Raw genomic sequence first — 25,518 nt, forward strand, 5'->3', positions numbered from 1 at the left:
CATCTAGTGCTGTGTTGTGCTGAGAAATACTTGTGTGTAAATGTATATATAAATATTTACAGTATATTGAGTATGGTATAATTTAATGGTCATATCAAGTCCTAATGTCAGAGGTATGATCAAATTCATCTAGAGAACAGAACTGTAGATCTTAAGGTTGTTTTTAAGTGAGTGCACAAGCACAAAAATAAATTTATTAGACCTCAGTAGAATTATTAAAAAATATAATGACTACTGATAAATGTGTAGAATAAAATTATCAAACCAATAAGTATTAGTCTACAAAGCTCAGGGTAGATATAGCTCTGGACAAATTTGAGTCACATGACATATATTAGTATGATATTAAAGATTGTTTAACATCAGCTATCTAAACACAGTAGTCTGGAGGTACCATCCAATAATATATATAATAATTTATGATCATAATACAGGTTAAAAAAATGCCAAGGAGATAAACTGATAATCAGGTCACACAACCTAACTGAACTAACGTATTTTATTTTGAAAGGGTCCAGGACGAGCTCTCCGTACAATCAAATCATCGCGAGGATTTGTTCCGGTATCGCGACATCCGGCGGGGAAAGCGTTACTTCGCGAGACTTTCAGACCGTGGGCCTCTTGAAGAAGGTGTGCTTCATGGCGGTGACGGAGTCTGCGGTAAATAAATCCCTCGATACAGAGACAGTTTAGCCGTGTTCCGTCCCCGGGTGGATGAGGTGTAAGTAGCACGCGAGGCCTGGTACAGCCGAGCCGCGAGAAATACGCAGTAAAAAGACAGTACATTTTAGCGGGAGAAGAACGGCCAGTTCCCGCGCCATTGTAGTGAATCCTTGACGTTAGCTAGTACGAGCTAGCATTGCTAACAATAACGATAGCGCGGTTGGTAAGCGAATCCGGAACCAGGCCTTGCTAGTGTTGGGCTTTTGTTCTAATCATGCATTTCGCTTTATTGTGCTGTAATAAAGTCAAAACTTAGGTAATGTCCGATATTAGCTCAACACCGTTTCGGCTAATGTTAGCCAAAGCCCGTTGTTGCTACTTATCCTAGCTTGCCAATGTTAGTTTAGCCCATCGTTAGCATCCATGCGTCTCAAGCTGACGTCCGCCGAATAGCGAGTACATGGGAGAACAGGCTAGCTGTTTGTACATTGCTCTGTAATACAACAATAATGCAAGCTGCCTGATTTATATATATTTGTTAGTCTGAAGGCATTTCTTATTTCCCCTTAGAAGTTGTTGAATTGTTAAAGCTTCCCCATCAGTCATCTTCCCCTTGGGGGCTGTCCTGCCTCAGTCTGGTGGACCCAGCCATTAGCGGGTTGCGTAGGTAAGGAGTTCGTCCGGTCCGACCTGGCATGAATCCGGGTGTATGTCCTCTTTAATGCTATCATGTTCAATTATTACCTGTGTTGTGTGAGGTTATGTGACTTATGCTTGCAATACAGGATTTTGTTAATTGTATAAATGTTTCTGTAGATGTACATGCAGCCGGATGTTGGCGCTGCAGACCAGGTTTCTCAGTGTTTGTCGAATTGCCCTTTCTGAATTGCAGGGAGGTGAAGCTCTGACGATGGAGAATGGACAGGGCACGGGCGCCAAGCTTGGCCTGCCGCCACTCACTCCAGAGCAGCAGGAGGCACTTCAGAGGGTAGGAAGCCCTTGACATGCACTATCTATATCAATGTACCCATAGTGGTGATAGAAATATCCTATCAAAGTCACTTGTATTGTTGCTTATCGTCAGCTTTCGGCTATAACCTTGTTTTTGTGCTACGGTTTCTCCTTTTAATGCACGTAGGGCCATAGCATAGACCTCAGACAGTGAAAGAATGAAGCAATAGTTACAAAATACATATAATCACAACATGTAGAAGTCTAAATTGGTTGTTTCCTCTTGAAATGAGTGAGGTCCCATTGTTGTAAGATCTGCTCAGCTGTCTGATGAGGTTTTCTCCAATTAATAACTTTTCCTTTTCAGGCAAAGAAGTATGCCATGGAACAAAGCATTAAGAGTGTGCTGGTGAAGCAGACCATTGCCCATCAGCAACAACAGCTCACCAACTTGCAGGTGAGATATGTAGAAAGTTATTTAATCAATGCTAAAGGGGGATTGTATTGGCCTGGAAGTTTTGAGTATCGTAGCCCTTTTATACTTAATATTATTTCAGACATCCGTTGTCTTGGAAGTATGCTTGGATTTAGCTGTCTTACTCCCCCATTCTCTCAAACACAAATCAAATGTATAGAACGTGTACCCTTGCTTTGGTTCTGCTCTTTTTCAGATGGTGAATATCGTCGTGAAAGAATTGCTTTTCATGTTAATTGCTTTGCATTTTTAAAGGGGACCTGTTTATATTTATTGCTTGTGGTGATTAATAATTCAGAGGGTAGACAACTATACAAACTGTATGTTATTTAGATCGAGGGTCTGAGTGTAATTCTAGCCTAACCTCTATGACTATCTAGCAAAAATAATGGCCTTTTTGAAAAAGCATAGCTTAGGGATACCTAACATACTTTTCAGCACTTTTTTCGTCTTTACTGTCTTTCAGATGGCAGCAGTGACAATGGGCTTTGGAGATCCCCTCTCACCTTTACAATCGGTCAATAGCATATTAAATTGTCTTTCTGTGCAAATTCCCAATGGAAAAGGACTGTTACCCTTCTTTTACTCGTTGCTTCTGCAACAATCCCTGCCTTTTTATCTAAGCAAAGAATGTATATTTTGTAAGGAACATGACTTTCTTGTGAGATGAATGACTGTTAGTCAATGAAGCAGTTGTTTAAGTTGCATTGGGACATTCTTCATTGGTGTTTCTGAGAAGAAGAAAGCCAAGATGGTGGGTCCTCTCTAAGGAGGCCACCATGTTTTTTTTGTTTTTTTTTACTGTAGTCCAAACTGGTGAATCTAAACACCTTTTGAGTTTTTATGACAACTAAAGATTACCAGAGATTCTCTCATGTTAAGAAGAGGAGGGTGAGGTGATGGGTATTCAGCGGCAACATGCCACTTCCTCTCTAGATTCTACAAACTGAACCATTAAAAGGGATTTTAGAGGACTTAAATAATGGGTTTATAAACGTGAGAAAGTCAAGTCTCATTCAAAAAATATATATTTGCTCCATTTATAAACCTAGTTCTTGGCATGGGATAAAAGAGGGATAGCAATCTCTTTTAATGGACCAAAATTTGAGAACGGCTGGAACAGGGATCTTATTAGCCATCTCAAACTCAAGTTTTTATCAAAGTAAACTTTTCAGTATGTCCTGAATAAGGCAAGTGTAATATTTTGTTGGTGATGGAAAGAAATGAACAGAAGCCGACAGTAAACACAGTAACTTCTGGTGGTTTAACCATCACTCCCACTTAGACTTAAGAAGAAACCATTACTTAAGTTACCTTACTTGCATCCTTGGACTCCAGGTTAGTTACTGAAGCAAAATATTTGTGAGGGCTGTGCATGTCATCACTTCGGGGTGTTTTCCTCTTTATATCTGTTCATTAGTAACAGAACAGAAGCCTTATTGTAATAACAAGTAACAATAACTGTTATACATTTTCCCCACACAGTTCTATCTATTAATTACAGCATCGGGTTATTACCCTATTTACCTGTCAAGATCCCCTAACTTGAATTGGCCTCTAACAATGTTTGGGAAAAGCAAGCACAGTAGAAAATACACATTTATTATTAGAGGTTGTCTTCTTTCTTTGTCTCTCTAATGCTGATCTTGAGGTGTTTCTCCCGGTTGGCAGGTGGCAGCTCAGAGGCAGCGGGCTCTAGCCATCATGTGCCGGGTGTATGTGGGCTCCATATACTATGAGCTTGGTGAAGACACCATCAGACAGGCCTTTGCTCCTTTCGGCCCAATCAAGAGCATCGACATGTCTTGGGATTCTGTTACAATGAAACACAAGGTCAGAATCATACAAATTCTTCTACTACACTTTGATTTTAATGTGGAAAATTTGTTATAGACATGCCTCAGTTCTTTCTGACGTTCTGTTTTTCCGTCTGACTGTGCAGGGCTTTGCTTTTGTGGAGTATGATGTGCCAGAAGCTGCTCAGCTGGCTCTGGAGCAGATGAACTCAGTCATGTTGGGGGGGCGAAACATTAAGGTTAGTTGTCTGGAGATGTTGGGATCTCTCCAATTCTTAGGATACCATGAATCAAAGGAACCACAAGTAATGTCTCAAGTTCTATAACTGTTCCTTTCTTGATGTAGTTTGATTGAAACAGGAGTTTTGGATTCCCTCCTGCCAATTGGAATGCTGAGTCAATTAGTAAATTATGTACATTTGTGATTCTTAAATGACCTGTGTGTTACTAATTTTTCTCTTCTTGCGTGTCTGTGTCTGTTGATTTCCAGGTGCGTGTGTATGTCTGGGTGTATGCTTAGGGTATTGTCTGCTCGTGTTGTGTGTTTCCATGATGTCATCAAGGCTGTTTTAGTGACCAGTTGCAGTACGATGCCCAGCGGCGCATGGCATCGCTCCGTGTCCATGGTGTGCTGATGATGGGCTGCGCCTGGTTGGTGTTGCTTGGCCGCCCCATCTGTAGTACAGATCCCAGTCGCACATGTATGCTCGTGTTACATAGGGAACTAAGTTCTGTGGTTAAGTGAGGGGTCAGAGTGCATAGTTGTAGCAAAAGGCATTTATTGCGTTCCCCTTTCGGTGTTGCCACCAGCTCAGCTAGTCACGCTGTGTAAATCTGGTGTTTTGAAGCTGTACTTCTTTTTAAATGCTGAAGTTATTTATTTGAGTCATTTGAAATTCGGTTTAAAATGTATTAATTTGTCACGATTGAGTGCCAACAGTTTATCTAGTTAACATAAATCTAAGTGACAGTTAGGTGATTGGATTCATGTCCAATTTTGGTGCTCAACTGACAAAAATTTGAAGCAAATTCTCAAAGTGCAAATAATTGTTGTCCATAGTTTAATGTTTTAATCAGGTTTAGTTTCAAAGCTTTATGAATTAAGAAACTTTATTATAATGTATTTAGTTTGAGTCTCTTTTTTTTTAGATGGGTTATTGGAGTGTATTTTGTTTGTGGTGGCCTGGTGGAGAATGATGAGGCTAGACGTAGATTTCAGATCATATCTGAACCATTTAATCAGGCTATAGTGAAGTAATGGACATGCACAACAGTAATACCAGAGGATTATTGACAGGTCAGCTTTGTCTCATGATTGTAGATGAAGAGTGGCTTTGACTGAACTCGGTGGCTGCCGAAACTTAGCTCTGCAGGGAAATACAGTTTGCGATAGTGCGTCCTCGGTTGATACAAGAAATCCCACACTCAATAGCCCTGCTGGTATGATCTGTGCTATAGGTTGGGCGGCCAAGTAACATCGGTCAGGCGCAACCCATCATTGACCAGCTGGCAGAGGAGGCGCGCGCCTTTAACCGGATCTACGTGGCATCCGTCCATCCTGACCTGTCGGATGACGACATCAAGAGTGTGTTTGAGGCCTTCGGGAGGATCAAGTCTTGCACGTTAGCCAGAGACCCCACAACAGGGCGACACCGAGGCTTTGGCTTCATTGGTGAGCTGGGGACCCTCATTCGCTCGTGCTCTAGCGTTTCTGTTGCTCTGCTACTAACTACTGTTTTTATTCTCTTGCAGAGTATGAAAAGCCTCAATCAGCCTTGGACGCCGTGTCTTCTATGAACCTCTTTGACCTGGGGGGCCAGTATCTACGGGTGGGCAAAGCAGTGACGCCGCCCATACCCCTACTGACCCCCACAACCCCAGGTGGTCTGCCACCTGCTGCAGCAGTGGCTGCAGCGGCAGCCACTGCTAAGATAACGGCCCAGGCAAGTATGAATCCCTTCCAAAGGGATTTAATGGCCTTCCAGGTAAATATAACCCAGATTTAGCTAGAATTGACACCAAAAAGCACAGATAACGTGGGCATAAAACTTTAATTGACGTGACTGGGAGAAGGCCAGTTTTGTTAAATAGTAGATGCCCTGACAGAGTGTCAATTTAATTGCCCTCAAATGTAAGGCATTGTGGGCGTAATCTTTCATAAATTCCAGTTTAATGTGAAACAAACCGAATCTATACACATATTTAAGTATTTCATTAAGTTTTTTTCATAGTATACATAGTATCTTAACATTAGTAATCAATGCTCCTCCCATTCACTGATCAGGTGTGTGAGCTAAGAGTCTTCTCTCTTAGCTAACACCTTTACCGTTATTTATCAGTGTGAAGAGTCGATGACTTACAAGAGGATTGTGTTATGATTGAACATATTTTGACTTGCTAAGAATAATCGGTGATAGCTTATTAAATCTGAAAATACTGTTTGATTCTCACTAAGAGGCCAGGTTGAGCTCACTCTGTTCCATGCTTTGTGATCGTTGACTGTGCTGCCTTGTGCTGTGTTCTGTGTGTTTCCCTTACCTAATGTCTTCGGCCCCCCTCTCTCAAGGAGGCTGTAGCCGGGGCATCAGTCTTGGGGGCGTTAGCTGCGCCCCAACTTCTCGGTCAGCAAATGGGAATACCGCAGGCTGTTATGGCTGCCCAGGCCCCCGGGGTCATCACAGGTGGGTATAAAGATGAGAGGGAGCTTTTCATCAAAGCAGGAGCTAAATTCATCTTGACAAACCGCTTTAAACATCTGATTTAAAGCATTATGCAAGTTTTTTTCCCACCGCCTGATTCGTTTTTACATTGGATAAAGCTTCTTGTATAGTATTTTTCCAAATAAATTTGCAGATTACGGGTCAAAAACTTCAATCTTCTCGTGATCCTCCGTCATTTCGTTTTAAATTTCCGGCTTCCCTGCATATCCATTGATTTGGATTTCACTCAAAACACTTGCAATGATTTTACCATTGTCATGTTCAACACTTATCGTTTATTCATTATTGTCATTACTTAACCATGCTTATTTCTTTTGTTTTGTGCATGTTTCTTTGTTGAGTGTTTGGACAGTTGACTGCACGTCTGTCTTCTATCAACAGGTGTGACACCAGTGCGTCCTCCCATACCAGTGCTTCCCCAGGTTGGTCTTGTGAACCCTGTGCTCGCATCGCCACCAGTCCTGTCTAATCAAGTCGGTGGATCCAGCCTACAGTTGAAGAAGGAGGAGAAAGAGGAGCAGCTTCAAGATGGAACCGGACAGGAAATGCTGAGTGACCAGGAGCACATGAGCATCTCGGGCAGTAGTGCCAGACATATGGTGATGCAGAAACTTCTTAGAAAATCTGAGGTGAGATTCAGGAACGGAAGGGAGTAAGAAAAATAACAATTATCTTTAGAAAAACTTATATTTACTCTTTAATGATCAAACTCATTTGTGCTTGTTTGTGTCTTCCAGTCTACGGTGATGGTTCTTCGAAACATGGTCGGACCAGAGGACATCGACGACGACCTGGAGGGGGAAGTGACGGAAGAGTGCGGCAAGTTTGGCTCCGTCAACCGAGTCATCATTTACCAGGAGAAGCAAGGAGAAGAGGAGGATGCAGATATTATTGTTAAAATCTTTGTAGAGTTTTCCATGGCCTCAGAGATGAACAAAGCCATCCAGGCCCTGAATGACCGCTGGTTCGGTGGTCGCAAAGTTGTGGCAGAGGTGTACGACCAAGACCGTTTCAACAGCAGTGACCTGTCTGCATAAAATGGTTCACCAGCACCCATCCCCTTTACCTGTCGCCCAAACTCATAACAGCTAATGTCATTGCAGCTAGAGATGCGGGCCTCTGAATCCTGTAATTATTTTTATTTTCTTTTTTAATATTGCTGTTGATATTAATGTTTACCGTCCCGTTGGGTGGGAATTCATTCAAAATACTCCTGTGTCAGATTATGCTTTGTGATCTGTGAAGGCTCCCTTTTTGGTGCAAGTTAAAATTTTGTTTATCCAGTATTGTAAAACGTTATTATAATTTGTTTTTTTCCTGCTTTAGTTAATTTTTATTTTCTTTCATGAATATGCCAGGACCTTTGAACACTTTTTCTTTCTATGATTAAAAAGTTATTGTTTGTCCACGAAAAACGTTTGATGCTTTTTATTATTAATGGTTGTGAGTGAGGAATCACTTCCAAGATGTATTTGGAAACATCCTTACTTGTTCTGCTTGTAGATCTTAGCAAAGGATAACTACGGAAGTTACTAGTTAAGTAATACAGTCATAAACTTTCAAAGCAACTTCTGCTTCAATAGTTGTACATTGAAGTGAGAAACAACTTAGAGCAGAGTTTCTAAATTTCCTGAACCAAGGAACCCTTATTGTATTGGAAATATTCTGGGGACCCCCCCCTATATTAACAGTTTAGGGGGGGTTTAAAATATTTCCCCCATGTTTACACAGACTACGCATACGTCAAACTAATGAATGACTGGGAACTTCTGATGGATTAGATATTTACTTCCTTACAATATAACTGAACGGAGTTATTTTGTTTAATGGTCACGTTAGGCGATGTAAAAAATAATGTGACTAGTAGTTTTATTGATATATTATGCTGTAATTTTTACTCATGCATATTCATTAAATACAGTATCTTTGCAGTACAGGCTTTCACTAACCAAATAGGGAGAAGGGGGTGAATATATTGAGAAGCTAAAATTGCTAAACGTGTCATCAAGCACAGAAGAATCTGTAACAGCAATTAAAATGGGTTTTATTAGGGCCTGAGCACTGACAGGCACTGACAGACAGTGAGGCCCTATTGAAATTGTAAGGAATATTATTTTTCAGGCAAATGAATTGGCTCTTTGAGGGCTTTAACATGCTCAAATTCTTACCACAATTTGCAGAAAATTAGAAAGTGAAGAAAATTTACGTATTAATTTATTTCATGTTACTTTTGAACCTCCTGCCCAGAAGCAAACTGCGCAGCTCCATAAATAAATACAATAAAAAAAAAAAACTTCCAAGAAAACCTAAAAATAATTAAATTAAATTAAAAAAAAGTTAATCCTGCGCAGAAGCGAACTACACAGGATTCATTTAATTATTTTTTTGTATATACTTTTTATATAGTTTTTTAATGTTTTATGTACATAGTGTAAGATACTGTGCAATGAATATGTGGATGAAGTCCTGCCAACACGAAATTCTGCCAAACTTTAGCAGTTATATTAAAATTAATTCAGTTAAATACTCCTGTGCAGTCGCCACATGAATGGAGCATGGTGGGAAATGGTTTTGAGTTCATAATAAAGTTTTCACTCATCATAGGAACACTGAAATAAGTAAGAGACGCTCGTGTTTGCATGATGACCACGACCCGCCGCTGGATGGCGCTCCACAGCCGCGTGTGTTCTGAGCTGCACGGGCGCAAAGCGGCGGGGCTCCAGCTCAACCCTCGCCCAGCCCCCAACACGCCAAACCGGCCTGCCTCGGCTCAACAAGGTGGGGGGTGTCGGAGCGCGGCTGTTGCTGAAGCCGCTGTTCTCGCTCGCTGGCATTTTGAACCACCCTGGAAAGAGCAGCCACCGGGCGGGTTTCCCTCACGTCTTCTTGGGGATGTTGATACCGACGCACGCCGGCTGAAGAAGGTGGTTTTCCGTAGCATTTCGTGACACAACCCTTAGCCGGAGGTAGCTAAGCACAAAGGCGTTTATCCAGCCGCCAGCCCAGGTTAGCTAACGGGAGCTAGCTTGCTAACAACACAGCCGGTGAGGACGACCCTGCGCAGCCGTACGCGGGTTAATCTCCTGCCGCCTCGCGTTCGCTGTGTTTTGGCGATATCCGTGTTAGCATCGAGCCGTCGCTGCTCATGCCCGGGACACTGGGAGCTGCGTGTGTGCGTAGCGGGCTCGGGCTGCGTGTTTCTCCAGCTAGCAACGACGGAGCTTCGGTCCAGCAGCATCCAGGGATGGTGGCGGTAGCAGGAGCGTGTTAACGCTGCTTCCCCGAGTGCGAACGAGCCCGTGGAAGAAGCGAGGCGCCGCTTTAAGCCAACTAGGAGGGGGACTCCTCGGTTCCGTGTGTAAAGGGTTGTCATTCCCGGAGGTGGATGCCGCTGACAACGCTCGGAACACGGCGGGGCTGACGCTGCGGACATCGTTAACCGATCGAAGGGGATTAATTTCGCGTCTCTATAAGTGGATTTCGGCCTCTTCCTCTTCAGGGGGAGAACACCGGGACGTGATTTGACATTGAGTGAAACCCCGACAACCTCCCGCTGTCCCCGCGACCTTCCCACCGCTGCTTCACCCTCCCCTCCCCTCCCCATCCGATGCGGAGATCTCAGTAGCACCGGCGACCCAATCCCCCCCCAACACACGGCGGCCGGACATGCTGAAGTGTATCCCCCTGTGGCGCTGCAACCGCCACGTCGAGTCGGTGGACAAGCGGCACTGCAACCTGCAGACGGTCCCCGATGAGGTGTTCCGCTACAGCCGCAGCTTGGAGGAGCTCCTGCTCGATGCCAACCAGCTCAAAGAGCTACCAAAGGTATGCAGGGGTCCGAACTGTCAACACACCGGCGCCTAAACCTCCACACACGTGCACAAAGTTTGATTCACATGTGTTGAGCAGAGGGCCAGGGCCAGGCGACATAAGCTGCAGAAAAGCCTGCCGGATATGACCTGCTCGGGTGCTTTGCATCACAGGTTCACTCCTTCCTGGCTGTCTTTGGGAAGTGATCACTCTGGAATGCAGTGAAGTATTTTGTTTTGTTGAGACCACTCAGGGGTCTCTGAAGAGTTGAGCTTGAGTCCTGATGATTGGGAGTAAACGCTTTACATATTTTGCAGGAATGCACAGACAAGTATTTGCTAGAACACTTGAGTGATGGAAAACCAAGTGTGATGGGGTGTTGATCAATCATGAGCCCAGAAGACAAACAGCTGACACACACACCCACACACAAACCCACACACACACCAACCATGTTGCCTGTAGTAAGGGCGTCAGTTGCCAGTTGGATTGGATGCAGCAGGAAGGCATGTGTGGAATGAGCCTCAACGCAGTCCCCACCCACACTCCCACTATTTAAAACATGTCTAAAGTTCTCTTTGCATGGTCAAAGAGTTTTTTCTGAGGGGAAATAAGATTTGCTGTCTCTCTGTTTGCTTCAGAGCGACACTTAACTATTCCCTCTCCATACTTTTCACCAGCATTTTGCATTATCCAGACAAGGCACTGGCTGTGATTGTGATGGAGCAGGGAGTTTCTATGAATAGCCAGCCGGCGCTAGTGGAGTGGTCAGTAGTAAACATTGTTGGTCTCTCGCATTTCATGGCTCTAGGTCAGTGGTGAAAGGGACAAGTGGCACATTCACTAATTAAGATTGTTAACTTATCAATGGCGACAGAGGCTGAAGTGGTGACACAGGGGCTGCCTGTTGCCTCCTGGGAATCATACACAATAGAGCTTTTTTCATTTGTCTTTTGGCAGTAGATTCATACTTCTTCAAGAGACCACTTTTGACTTCATTGTTTTCAACAAGCCTCATATTCAGAACACAAAATAGACTGAATCACAAGTCAAACAAGTCTGGACACTGAAGATTCACCCAGAAAGGTGTGTTTTCCAAACATGTCATTTCTGTAAGCTGTTAGATAAAAATATTTAAGATCAGCCCTCCTTGTGTTAGTTAGATAAAGGCAGCTTTTTGCGTAACTACCCTCAGGACACATATTTGGCTGTGGGTTTGTCGGCACAGATGGACGGATCTGCCCATAAAGACACACTTGCAGTAGTTGATCAATATTAAACCTGTTTTCAGTCCCGTTCATGGGTTGGGGATGTTTCATGGCGATAAAACAGAGGCCTACTTTGCCTGATGAGGCTTCTCTGCAGACAGTGCACGGTTCCTCCTCCTGAGTTCAGAACTGTCAGACATCCACAGTGTACCTGCAATCCTAAATGACAGGCTATGCACAAGCTCTCCGGTGCAGACAGCCAACTAAGCAGCCCTGCCTCTTGGTGTGTTGCTGGATTCACCCAGGAGACATAAATGCATGGTGACAGCATGTCTCGTGTGGTCGCCATGAATACATAGCGTGCAGACATAAAGCATACGGGACCTCTCTGGTCCTGAGGAGTCGGCGGGGCTTCGGCGGGGGAGTAGTGTGAGAGGTCAGGCCCCCTACACAGTTAGGAACAAAACCACTCACTGTATGATGATGGTATTACCGTAATGAGCAGAGAAGTGGGTGAGGGTCTGAACGCCTTTTGCAGTTGCGTGTCCCTTTCTTGTCTGTGTGCATTCAGGTCAGAGATGAGTCTGTGGACTTTACTTGTCAATCTTCAGCCTAACATCTCGGTTAACTTCTGCTCGTCGGTTCATCCCATGCACCCGTGAACAAGCCCGACTTTCATGCAAACCAAACCTAGTCTGCACGATGCTGGCCTGATTATTGGCTGACCTAGGGGACACAGTCTGATGCATGCACACCCATCTAACAGGATTACTTTCAGTCAGGTGAATTTGGGTGCACTTACATTTTAAAATCATTGAAATACGCAATACCATAATGGATGGAGCCATTAAACTGGCAAGCTGGAGACTCTTTAAAGTGATAATGCCCAATAAGGCGTGATGTGTAGCTGTAATTAGTGTGTCACTGCTGTGGGTGGTCTGGATCGTACTGGTTGGGGTTTAACATAGTGAACAGATGGAGATTTAAACGTCCTGACAGTTTCTTAACTTTGTTGTGACTCACCCCCACCCCGCTGCCCACCAATCTCAGATTACGCTCTTTGTGGAAATTATGTCTCCATTCGTCACATCAAGAACATTTAATGTTTTTTGTAAAAAAAGTGACTTTATTCTTGTTTATGTGGGACATTCTGGTGTCCAGGCAGTGTTTTGATTTTATTACATGGATCTGAAGCATTTTCTATTGTGACATATCTGTTTGAAATGACTGTTAAGAACCTGTTGAGGGGGCAGCTGGTCGGGAATTCCCCTCATGCCCTCACATCTTAATCTTAATGCTGGATTGCAGCTCTTTTTTTCTCATTGGCCAAAAACTAATCTCAATGAGCGCTTATTGGGTCTTTTGTTTTAATTAGTACGAGGTTTTGTGTGTTGAACCATCAAGGAACCATGATGCCGACATTTAAGCAGCAAAGGAGAAAACAAAGATTTAATTATATGTGGCACTGATTTTTATAGATCATGTTTGAACTTTTTGTCAATTATTATTCACAAGCTGCTTGAAGTAATCTTGTTCAAAGTTATATTCAACAATATATGTTGGCGGGTGCTTGTTCTGTTTTTAAGCAGCAAAATTTGCACAAAAGTGACGTGAATTTCTGTTTTGCTGCTTTGGAAAACTAGCCCTGCTTCAAATATCATGTTGAGGAACAGGGAATTACATTTTTAGCCATTCTCCAGTCCCATGACAGGTTACAAAGAAGTCCATTCACCAGTCTGATCGCCTCCCTCATATCCAGTATCATGGCTCTTCCTGTCCTGCCTCTGACGAAGCGTACATTAAGTATGTTGTGAGATTCGTAGTAGGTCAGTTGCACCTGCTTAAAAGCACAAGGTGGGCTCTTTCTCTGGAGTCACCACTGGACTGCAGGTGCATCAGCTCCTTCACATTTACAGAACCACGTTTATCCATTTGTTCTTATTGGCTTTTCCAAAGTTGAAAAGGTGAACAGATATTCCAATGGGTGTGTCCCTGCCTAGACTTTGCGAAACAGGTTTTAATGTTGCTCCCAGTATTATTACCTAATAGGAACAACTAGGTGCAGTTGATATGTTACACTAGGGATTTCCAGTCTCAACACTTGTCAGATCTATAAATGTCAGAACTGAAGCAGCAAATATTTGGTCTACGAAGGACACGTGTCATGGCTAACAGTGGATACACGACTGATTTCAGGTTATATTCTTAATTATACAGCGTCGTGAGTGGACGTCAGGTTTTGTCTAAATGGGAAAATTCCAATGTTTACATACTTTGCACTCTGATTGCTATGGAAGTATATGTGCATGATAAATAGGAGGGATGACTCCGCAGTTTTTGTAATCCTCAGCTGTCACCAGTGTCCTCTCTGTGTGTGCTAACAGATCTGTGGCTAAAGGGCAGATTAGGGCTTCACCCGGCCGTGAAAACAGGCCTCAGCGCCACAGTTTGGACACACAGCCCCCCCCCCCCCCTCGCGTACAGGCCAGTGCGTTTCACTGAACGCCTCCTCTGGGATCTGCTTTCTGCCATTTGGTTTTTCTTTTCGAGCACATAAACGCACTGATAACAATCTGAGCCCTTTTCTGTGGAGTCCCTCGTGTACGTTCCGCTTCGGGTCAAGTAAACCCCAAATTAGGCCCCGTCACTCAGCTGTGCTAAATGTGATTTGGTCCACCATTGTTTACCCAAGTCTGAATAGTGCAGTGTTTTGTTTTTGTCTTTTGTTTCTAAAATCTTTATCTTGTAGAAGAAAATAGCATTGTCACATTTGAGAATGAAGAGCTGCTCCACCTATCCTCTGTATAATCGCTAAACAAGCAGCCTGGGCTTTAAACCTGAAGTTTGCTGCACAATGAACAAAGATTGCTTTAATAATATATGACATATACACTCCCTACTGTATCCTCACTGTGTCCTGTCGAGTTCGGCCTTGTGTCTTCCCTCCTTCAGTTTCCAGTGAACTCTACAGGGGAGCCCTGGTTTGTCTCTCCCCAGCGAGCGGCTGAACCAGACTAGGACCTGAGATAAATTACACCTGCCACCGACCTCGCTGCAGTAACAAACCACAGTGTTCTTCTAGCTCAGCCCTTTCTCACTCCTCTGCTCTTCTCCTTCCTGCTTTGGTGAAACTGTTTGAGGTCAGCGGTGCTGCTGTTCACCAAGTGTGAATCTGAAAGGAGATTTGTGGTGTGAATGGTTTGTTTTTAATGCATCAGATCAGACTTTAAGATTTCCTTGCTTTGCAGTCGTTCCTTGACTGTAGAAGACTACATCGGGCAGATTGAAAGAAGTTGAGGTGTTTTTTAAACTTTCGTACTTAGACCCCCCCCCCCCCCCATGCAGGTCGAGTATGACTCAGTGCCTGAAAAGTGAGAGATCCAGAGCTGCCAAGGCCACGAAGAAACATCGGTGTGCGAGTCCGGACTTTCTTTTTGATGCAAGAGCACATTCAGCAGGTCTCTTTGTCTGAGCTGATGACCAGCTGGTCCTCACATCCTGCCTGCCCCCCCCCCTCCCCCTCAATCTAGAGGGAGGTGTGGGTGAATGTGTGGGAGAGAGTGAGTATGTCGTGGTGGTGGGGGGTTTATTTTATTCCGGAGAAGGATTAACGGGGGGGTAGAGGGAGTGGGGCTGCTCTCACACATCCACTGGAGGAGTTGATCTGCGAGCTGAGCTCAACTGATCCTCGGTCCTCAGGGGCTCTGATGTTAGGGCCCATGCATCCATCCGTGAACACTGGCGTCTGGGCTGATATGTCGCGTCAGGTGGGGAAGGAAGCAGCCATGAGAAGTGGTCACAGAGCAAACAGCCGGTTCCCTGGAGATTTCTAAAGACTGTAGATGAATCTTCTGCTTTGCTTCACACAATCTCCCTCCTTCTGTTAAAGAAGTGATGCCTTCTTCATGGACAGTGCATCAGGGTAACACGGATATGGACAGCTACCCACAGTGTTTTTAATGTCCTGCCGTGCTACTTTTTTACAGTACTGACAACTTCCTCAGTGTCAGTCATTCAAATGCAGCTTCCTTGCCTCTAGAGTTAAACTCGTGCTTAACCAGTTACATCCAAAGTAAATCGGTAAAACGAGTTTGGCCAATAAATGACTACAAATAAATTGAAAACACAGATGCAAAAAATCATCATCCATCCATGTATCATTCAGTAATGGAAATAATCAATAGTTACAAGCCTGTGAGGCAGAGAAACACGGAAACTCACAGACCCATTATTCTAATGTTGGCTCCACCCTGTGTGGTCCCGGTTACTTTCAGCACAGGATCATTTCCCATACAAGGTTGGCCCGTCACGTGACATGATGACTCCCCACCTCAGTGCAGTGGCTGAGGAGTGATTTGGACCCGACACTGACTCGCTGCTCTCCCATGCACTGTGGCCTCGGTCACCAGCCTCAAAGGTAAACAAGGAGGCAAAGCTCTGGTGAATAATTGATGGCGGTGGCAGCTGTCTGTGATAAAGGAGAGTTTGTGGCTGTGCTGCTGCAGCACTGTGATAGGACAGGAGATCGGTTGGCTCCAGACATTAAGTCCACACAGGCGAGATGGACAGGTTTACACCATTTTGTCTTTTTATTTGTCCAACTGTGTATTTTGTGTGTTTTGAGTTCATCCACTTAGCAACCAGTGTTTTTAGAAACATCAGCTCTAAAGGGCACAGGTCTGCCCGTATTAGGATGCAGGGAGTGGCACATTTAAATCCTTCTTACAAGCAAATTAGTTCAAAACCGCATCATTTCAAGGCTCCAACTAACACCATCATATTCTTAATCAGTCGATTACTTCAAGTTGAAATCTGCAGATGATAAGTTTTGAACAACCAACAGTCAAAACCTCAAATATAATCAATTTGCCTAGAAGTAAGTCAAAGAAAAGATTTATCAAAATTTGTCACATTGTACAAACAAGTGAAAAACCTTTTGCAGGGAAGTTCAATGAACAAAAACAATTAGTTAAGTAAACAATAAAATGTTTATATAATATAATTTAAATAAATTGTATTTACATGATAAGATACAATAAGAGTACTTTAAAACTGCTTAGTAAACATGTACTCACTTATCGTCTGTAACCAACCTTTACATTATATTTGCTCATCCTGTTCTCATCCATATTGTGTATCCTGCTTAAGTACATTTTCTGCCTGTGGCATTGGCCCATTCAAACCGGTTATGTTAAAGCCACATACTCCAAAGGAGAAAGCTGCCACAGACGAACACGTGAGTTCTCGAGTGGTTAAATTCAGCCCTGACATTTCTTTGGGGGTCGATGCTGTTTCTGAACCTTTGGATCATACAGGAGCTCGGGATCTTCACTCTTTGTCACACAAATGGCCCCTTTGAGGCTAATCCGTCAGGGGGCTGCGGGGGAATAGGTCACCTGGGATGACATTAAAACTGACCACAAACAAATAGCAGCCTTTATCTGCTGACCACACACACACACAGTCATTGAAGGGCTCTATCTGTCGCTGTAAAACCTGATAGCCCTCACATCCTCACCACAGTGTTCTTTTCCCGCCAGTGCCTCTAGATGTGTCCCTGTCCGTCACCTTCAGCTCTCATATCTCCGGCTCTAGGATTGGAAATTGGATTAAATCATTTAACCAATCAGCCTTAGTTTGTTTTCCCCTACACAACCGCTACCACAACAACATCTCAGCTTTTATATTGTCTTTAGTAACAGGTGGCCAATTCAGAATGACTTAAAGTCTGGGTTAGTGCTTGCTTCAATGCACACAAAGCTCTGGTTTCTATTTTTTTCCCGTGGGGCAACTCAGGCACTCGGCGTCATCGTCTAGCTCGTCTGGTTTGTTGATGCGTGTGTTTCTCTTGTTGATTCCTCTTTGTCGGGAGCGTCTCCCTGAGCAGGAAGTGGGAATAATCAAGTGAGCCGTGGAATGCCCTGTTTTGTGAGACCATCTCCACTCGGGACTTTGTTTGTGTAGCATGTAGGGATCTTGACAACAGGGGGTGTGAGGGAAAAATTGTCTTTTGCATTCACCGTGCACTCTCCTCCCTTCTGTGCACACACTTAAAAGCTCACACTATCTCAAACTGATGGTGTTTATGATAAATTATGTAAGTCTCCTTGTTTCTTTGTAATCCTACAAGATGTGGCACCAACCCATGATGGAATGTTAAGCCTAATAGCTCAGGAGTCCTGACACATGAGTACAGTTATAAATTATGGCTGCCGCAGTGTTTACTACTACGATGGCTGTGTCTGCACCACTTTAATACTCACTATCTCACAGCCTCTCAATCACCAGTCTCCAGAGTGAGAACATTTGGCTCAATTTGGGAGAATATATTCCCAGATGCAGCCAATGATTGATGACTAAAACTTTGTCGACACTTGTGTTTCTAGATCAACTTTGTGCTTCAGTATTTATTTGCTATGATACTATGCAGTATCAGGGCCCTGATGCATCGCTCTGCGTTTTGAATTTCCTGATCACTTGCCATTATTGACCCAATAATCATTTACAACTTATCTAAATTGCTCTGCTGTCTGCTTCTATTCCATATTGATCAGACTATTGATTTTTTTTTTCTGCCATTAGCCAGAATTATTGAGGCATGTTTTCTTTGTGTGTTGCTAGCAGATTATTAAGGTGTATCATTAACTGTGACGTCTATAGTGTTTAGTGTTTCTGGAGATTGTTTTCCAGTCTGTTGATGACTCAAAAGATCCACTGTGACTCCCTTATTTATGGACACAGTTCAGTGTTTTAATTTGTTCATCCTCAGTGTTGATTGAGTGTCTTGCTTTAATGCATCTTCCTCTTGCCTCTGCCTGCATGGAGCTTTGTTAATATTAATATCAATTTTATCATACAAAGTAATTCTTACAAAAGTTGCTTTGAGGCAGGATATATATTTAAAAATAATAATGATCCTAATATTGCACAAAATAATTTAGCTACTTTCCTGCATTCCTGCTTCAGGCACTAACTGACAGATATGAGTTAAATCTGGAATTATTCCCCTGAAGCAGCACAGCTGTGTAAAAGTACAGAATAATAACCGGGTTATCTTGTGAATAACTGGATGAAGCCGTCTCCATTAGTGGTGGGAATTGAGATGCAGGTACATATTGTCTGAACCATTTTAATCATGTTTCTCAGAGCGTATCAGTTCCTAATCGATGCTGGCATGTATTTCTTTGCAAAACAATGACCTGAGGCCCTTGTGTGCGTGTGTGTGAATGCTGCTGGAAACTTGAAACAAGGAGTTATGGTGCAGAGGAGCTAAAGGTCCAAAGTATGTCTTAGTTTCATGAAGACAGACAGTGTGATATCTGTAAAATGATCATTTCAAGTAGAGATGAAAACACCAGTGATATGCTGTAACTTACTGGACTTAATATTCAGGAATGTTGTGTATTTGTGACTTTGCCACTGCTCACCACATGAGCCACACATCCATAACTGAGGGTAATTATTTTGAGTTATGATAAAATTAGCTCCATGCACGTACTTGTGTTTTTCCATAACGATCAGGAGTTTTTCAGGGAATCACGATAAGAATCTGACCAACAAGCAGATTTTATTATGTCATTGGTTTCAATAAAATCAATTATCATCACTAGTCTCCGGGCCAGAGATACTTGTGAGGAAAAGTCTATAGTTCTTGTCTGGGAGGATTTATAAGGAAACAACATTTCCATGGTCATGGTCTGTTAATTGGTTATTGGGTGAATACAATACAACACAGGCCTGATGTCTGGGCTGTGACACATGACCAGTTTCAGGCGTCTAACAGAGAAGTGCTGATGGGAGGATGTTTATGTGTTATGACAGAGAATAGACGTGAGAGGCCAATAGAAAGCACAGCAGGGTTCTTTAGAGACAACAAAGCAGTACGCACGCATGTGTGTGTCATGCTCATGCCCGCGATGAACAACAAAACAAAGCAGTAACAGGTCTGTAGAGCAGAGAATTCATGTCCACTATGTGTGCATGCAAGAGTGCACATCAGCCGGCCTGGCAGATGCCCCCCCGAGCACATCTTTTCATCTCCAGTGCAGCTACTATACTTTGATTCTTCCGCTCAACATTTTCCTTTTATTCTTGAAAATGCTTCCTCAGCAGTTAACCTCGTTCCTCTGCCTCTTCCTGTGTTGATGTCTCGGCTTTTAAATCCGTTGACATGGTCAGAACACAACAGATGGATCTGATGACTCATTCAGTGTGTGTTGACGCTGTGGGTATTGTCTACAGTGTAAAGGTCAGTTATTTAAAGTTTCGGAAGTGGAGCAGTTCAACAATGCGACTCATTGTCGGCTTTATTCTCTCATCAGACGTTTCTCTCCTCGCAGTTGTTTCGAGAGTTCAAACTTCACAAAAACAATATTTACTCTCCCGGAGCAGCACAGCAAATAGAAATCCTTTGTTCTTGGGGGGCGCACTTTTTCTACTCTTTAATTTAAAATGTCAGATTCATCACAAGTTGTGACACTAACCATAACTGGCATTTTGAGAAGGCTTGCCTCGAACGTTGCTTTAATAAGTGTGAACGATTTGGGGAGAGGTGAGTGGCCCGGTGTGTACTGTGTCATTAACTCTGCACAGCCATGTTTGCACTGCAGCACGTGACTTCCGAGGAAATGCCGGCATGCCTGGAATCTCCAGGAGTTTGCCCTGCCCTCTGGGAAGCTCCACTCACTCCTCTCTCACCCTCACGTACACTTGAACTTTTTACACCCGTGCTGGTGAGGCCCACACACAGGCACCATACATAGAACAACCCTGAGGCGTGCAGGATTCGCCGGGATCTGGCTTCAGTTGAGTTGTCAAGCTAAGCAAACCTCCTTTCAGCCGTTCCTTGTTAAATATGAGTCTCAGCTGTTGTAATTAAGTCAGCCGGTGTTCTCCTGGGCCTGAAGACACAAATGAGAATACTGTGACAGTGCTTAGCTGAAATAACGTCGAAAAATAACTCAACTGCCTGTGTATCCATATTCATATTTTAGCCTGGTTTCAATAAGGTAATTTCTAGATTCTTTTGATGCACACTGACTGATAGTGAGCCATAACTTGGCAGCACACATATCTTAGGAAAGAGTGATGCCATTAAGTAGTTTATCCTGCAGGAACCACAGACAAGTTTTATTATTCAACTATGGTAACTGTCAGGAGTCACAGTTTATTCGTTTGGCGTTTGCAGTGTGTTTGTACTTTGCTATAACAACATGCACAGAGTGAGAATTTGCCGAGCTGTATTATGCTAATGTGTAACCTCAATGTCAGAATTAGTTAAACGTGAATGGGGATGTTTCCACTTCGCCTTCATCAAGGTGAAACAACTGCAGTTGTGTGTTCGGGTTCAGGCAACTTAAAGAGAGGTTATCAGGGAGTCTAAAGCAACCGACCTGACCAACATGACCAGCAACCGCTCGACTGTCAACAGTGAACGTGATTGTTCTTGTTCCCCCTTCGGAGCACTCATTCTGCTCTGACTCAGCAGAGCAGCTGATGACCTGCTGCCCTGTGGTACACGCTTCAGTTTCATCATAATGTGGACAAACACCTCTTAAGAACAGTTTCTACCCCAGAGCCAAACGAGCGATCTGCCACACATTGATATGTATATCAGTGTGTGGTTGGACCTTGTCACCTCATACTACGTTAAATAAGGAACATGGCAGCCTGACAAAAGTACAGTACATATGCTGCCTGTGCTTTTTACTACAATTTAAGTATCTTTGTTTTTATCAGGTTCCTCACAAGCGTGTTTTATAGAGCTGCCATCATGAACCAGGTTCACGACATGACCCATGTAGCAGAGCATGCATCAGATGGCCTCTGTGGATCAGCATGTGCTTGCTTGTGGGCTTAGTACTAGTGTTTTGGTCTCTGGCGTTGATCCTCTCTGGAGTCATGTGGGAGGGGTGCGCAGACAACTCTTTAATTATAATGTCTCCATGACATATTAATGGGGTTTGGCTTGTAATCCTAAGTAACGGCAGCCCTTTCTTGTGTATTGTATTGACGTAGAAATTGTTCTGTACTTTGTGATGATACATGGGAAGGACGTTCACATACTGCTTTGCTATCTTTGAGCTGATACATTGTGAATCAAGTGAGGCTCGGTTTTCATTTTATCGTCAGTCGAGCCTCACTCGGGAGGTTTCTGCTCCCCCCCCCCACCGGCTTCTTCATTGAACAAATGCTGGTCTCCACAGTGATGGATCTCCCAGGGCCAGTGGGTTGCCTCATGCGGGGGAGCGTTCACTCTGTTGTCAGGGAGAGTAACCAGATGTGGGGCTTCCCTGTCACTGCAGATGCACCGATGCAGTCTGTGCACAGAGGCCCGAGCCCTTACTGTCCCAAATCTGCTTACAACACACACGGCGTCCTCTGCCCGAGTGTCACATATTGTACCGAAGTGCAGGGAGAGAGTAGGTCTGCTTGTGACAGAGCCACACTTTGCCCTTGGACTTTGAAAAAGCCGCAGCAGCAGCAGCACAGCAGAGACGCTGCACAGCAACACCTAAAGTGGAGCAGTTCTTTTTCCACAGGGGCAAGGCTACTACAGGAGTGAACTACATAGAGGTGACTTTGTGCTTCTCTCTAGGACCACTTACCAAACTTTTGCGGAGCCTAAATATATAATTCTATGCAAACCACCCAGGCATTTAAAGACTCACTACATACAGCAAATTAAGTAGCTTAATGGAATTCCTTGCTTTGGTAACACACACCTTTTTATTCATTCCCTCCAAAACAGCAGCAGTCCTTGTGTAATTCAGAACTGACAGATGTTTGTCAGCTCATGTCTGTTAATGCCGCCTGATGGGGTCACTTGTAGTCCAACCCGGTGGATGAGTCATAAATATGCAAATTAATTCATGCTACCACCAGTCTACACACAATTAGATTTAGGAATGTGGGGGGTTATTGGCAAGAAGACAAGAAACATCCACTGAACAGTTACTCCCACAAACTTTTAATTCCCTCCCATGTAGTTTATTAATCCCTTGATCAATAAATTCTCTTAATTTGTTAAATATGCACGGGAAAGACTTGGGATTTGGATGCTGTCTGCTTCTATGACCCTTTCAAACGGTCAGGGAACATTCCTGAGAGAGAAATGTGAAGCGAAAGTGAGGCCTGTGTGAACTGCCTGTTGCAGGAGAGAGAAAGAAGGAGAGAGAGAGAGAGAGAGAGAGAGAATGCCGAGACCGTTACTAGAAGACACTGAGCCACACGATCCTGAAGAGGGAGGCCCCAACCTGGACACACACAATGAATCAATTGTAGTGAGGCTGCTGGTTCAATCATGATACACGAGTACTTATAGTACGTTTTTTAGCGTTGTAATTCTCAACGTTGTCCCTGTGGTAAAAGCATGAGTAGAGAGAATCCTCAAACTAAATCAAATTGTGCATGGTGACCAGATCGTCTTTTTCTGGCTAAGAGTCTGATTATGAGATATGAGGTTTAATTCTTAAGTACGTAAAGCTCCTCAGCCCCATCTTTGTTTGGCTGCATGTTTCTGTATGTGTGCATATCTTCTGCAGAGCCTATTTAATGCAGCTTTTTTAAATTTAAGCTCTTACTGTTGCTAGTGTTTTTTGTATTTACAATATCGGCCGACTCTACGTCAGCTAGAAAAGCACTTGTATATACACCACCCGGGTAATGCAGTGCCAGGGGCTCTGGTTGCTGTGTTGATCCCCTGCAGCATGGCTCCACCGTGGGACAGACTGAGAGCTGGCAGCCAGGCAGCACATACCGGAACCTGCCCATCCAGGAAAGAGCCCAACGTCCTCTGTGGACTACAAACAATGGAGCTTCTGCTTTTGTCTCATGTTTGTGGGAAACACAGAAAGAGAGTGACAACGCGTGTGATGAAGTCAGAGAGTGTGAGTGGAGGTGGAGGCTCTCCTCTACACTTTCTGATTTCCCTGTGTACTCCTTCATTCCTGCTGGATGAGCAAATGGCTGGAGAATCTCAGGCCATTAGCTAAACTAAACAGCAAACTCTGAATGGGAGCAGTGTTCACTTCATTGGCCATTAATGCAGTGACAAATAATTGCTGCTCTTTGTCTTCAATATGCGGCCGTGTTTTGCTCGGGGACTTTGCAGCCACCTGCAGGTCCAGTCTTCATTTACACACCAGGCAGTGCTGGTGTTGATTAATGCTGCACCCTCTATGGACAGAGGCCCTAAAGTTTGGTTCATCACCACAGAAACCTCCCAGCACTCGGCTGTTTGCTCAATCCCAAGCTTGTAGCTCAGTTTGTAGCCTTACTTTGTTATATTGTTTCCTGTTTTCTCTAATGTAGAAAGCTGTCAATAACAAAAGTATTGATTATACTTAAGTGTTCTGATTGTCAAGTGGACGAGAGGCTGTATGAAATCTGAAACGTGCAAACTGTGGGCAGGTGTGAGAGCTTTGGAAAGATCAAGTTCAAGGCTTTCAGCTCAGCTGCTGCTTTGAATTTGGTTTGGATTGCAAATCTGCACAGGGAGTCGGTGCTAACTCTCTCTCTCTCTCTCCCTCTATCTTTCTCTCTCTTTCCCTCCTTCTCTCTATCTTTCTCTCTATCTTTCTCTCTCTCTCACTGAGAGTTTGTGTTAATCAAGTTGTAGTTGTGCTGTCCCAGAGCTGGTGGTGCAAGCTTTTCTATCACTGTGACAGTTTTAGAAACCAAAGCAGTGATTAGCCCACCAATATGGCAACGGCAGACGGATTACCCGTCTATTCTTAAAATGCTGACTGGAAATCTCTTGACTGCACGAAGCATTCACCATTCTTGGTTGCAGAGGAGTTCCATAGGTCACATTCTTTACCATTATTATACATTTAGGGGTTAAATATAATTCTGTGCACTTTTCTACGTATAGAAAACTGCCTCAACCTTTCATTATGTTTTTCCACTGGACAAAACGGGGACGTATAGTAAAGAGGTTTGTGGTTCATTCGTCACAGAGGTTTTCTGTAGCCATTTATATTCTTGAGTAGAGGATCCTCTCACCACACAATGTCCTGTTCACCTGCTCTCTCTCAATCTTCCTCCTTTAGCTCTCTGGAGTCTTCATCACCAGAGAGAGTGTGATTCAGGCTCTTTCTTGTGCTGACATTGTATATATGGATGTAGGAGAGGGCCACTCCTGGTTGCACACTTGGCTGAATTCAGGCAGGATTTGCTGAAACCCTAACGGTGTTTTGTTAACTCAACAAAAACTCTCGGAGGCAAAGGGGGAAAAGTCATTGTGGTGGTTTATTAAGCATGTTGATTTTGGAACCGCATTTCTCACTAACAGTGGCTCAGTGGAAACGCCATCAGGCTGTGCTCGGGTTTTCGTGGTTCCCTCTTTTCCCTGAGTTGTTCTCGTTTGCTTCAACGACATCCTTCCCCATGTCCCCCTGTTTATACAGGCAATGGTGCTGTGAGGCAGCAGGCGTAAACACACAAGTTCACTCACATACACACAATCATGTAAACACACATTAACTGTACGTGTGCACAGCCCAGGGCCCAAACCCCTTCAGCCGGGGCCATTTATCCATTCCTCAGAACCTGTCCTGACACATCCTCACTGAAGAGACAGTGAACACACAGCAAAGCACCGGATGTCCAGAGGGCAGACAGAACCACAGAGAACTAGTTTAAAGCTGCAGCTATTAGTTTATTTGCTATTCAACAGGCTGAACTGTCGAGTCTTTCTAGGCTCCAGCTTAAAAAAATATGAGGTTCGGCAACTTTAATTTGTCAAAAATAATGATGAAACCGATTTGTAACACATTGTTTTCTCCAACATGGACACTTGGTTTGTATCATCAGTGGTTAGTTTTTTTATTTTATAGACACAGCCTTTATCTCTCTTATTGTCGACGCATATCTTGCCTACTAAAGTTCAAAAC

General features: G+C 43.8%; 2 protein-coding genes across 8 annotated transcripts in view; both read left to right on the forward strand.

Moving 5' to 3' along the window:
* Window positions 1-563: 563 nt before the first annotated feature.
* On the forward strand, window positions 564-8,020 carry puf60b (poly-U binding splicing factor b). Of its 7 annotated transcripts, none has more exons than XM_053412929.1 (12): window positions 577-660; window positions 1,234-1,330; window positions 1,556-1,651; window positions 1,982-2,071; window positions 2,556-2,606; window positions 3,761-3,922; window positions 4,032-4,124; window positions 5,344-5,557; window positions 5,638-5,870; window positions 6,452-6,566; window positions 6,987-7,234; window positions 7,343-8,020. In XM_053412929.1, exons 3-12 carry the CDS (start codon window positions 1,574-1,576, stop codon window positions 7,640-7,642), a joined length of 1,584 nt encoding a protein of 527 aa, XP_053268904.1. In that variant the 5' UTR covers window positions 577-660; window positions 1,234-1,330; window positions 1,556-1,573; the 3' UTR covers window positions 7,643-8,020. The 7 variants fall into 7 exon arrangements, with proteins under 7 accessions (XP_053268903.1, XP_053268909.1, XP_053268904.1 ...); XM_053412931.1 differs by having other exon boundaries at window positions 597-721; XM_053412930.1 differs by having other exon boundaries at window positions 605-660; window positions 1,237-1,330.
* Window positions 8,021-9,360: 1,340 nt separating this feature from the next.
* Window positions 9,361-25,518, forward strand: part of scrib (scribble planar cell polarity protein) — a 55,822-nt gene continuing 39,664 nt past the window's right edge. Inside the window, 1 exon segment of the mRNA XM_053412273.1 lies at window positions 9,361-10,430. Within this exon segment, the coding sequence (XP_053268248.1) occupies window positions 10,272-10,430 (159 nt within the window). The 5' untranslated portion in view covers window positions 9,361-10,271.

The sequence above is a fragment of the Pleuronectes platessa genome, chromosome 20 (assembly GCF_947347685.1).
Source record: "Pleuronectes platessa chromosome 20, fPlePla1.1, whole genome shotgun sequence".
Taxonomy (NCBI): domain Eukaryota; kingdom Metazoa; phylum Chordata; class Actinopteri; order Pleuronectiformes; family Pleuronectidae; genus Pleuronectes; species Pleuronectes platessa.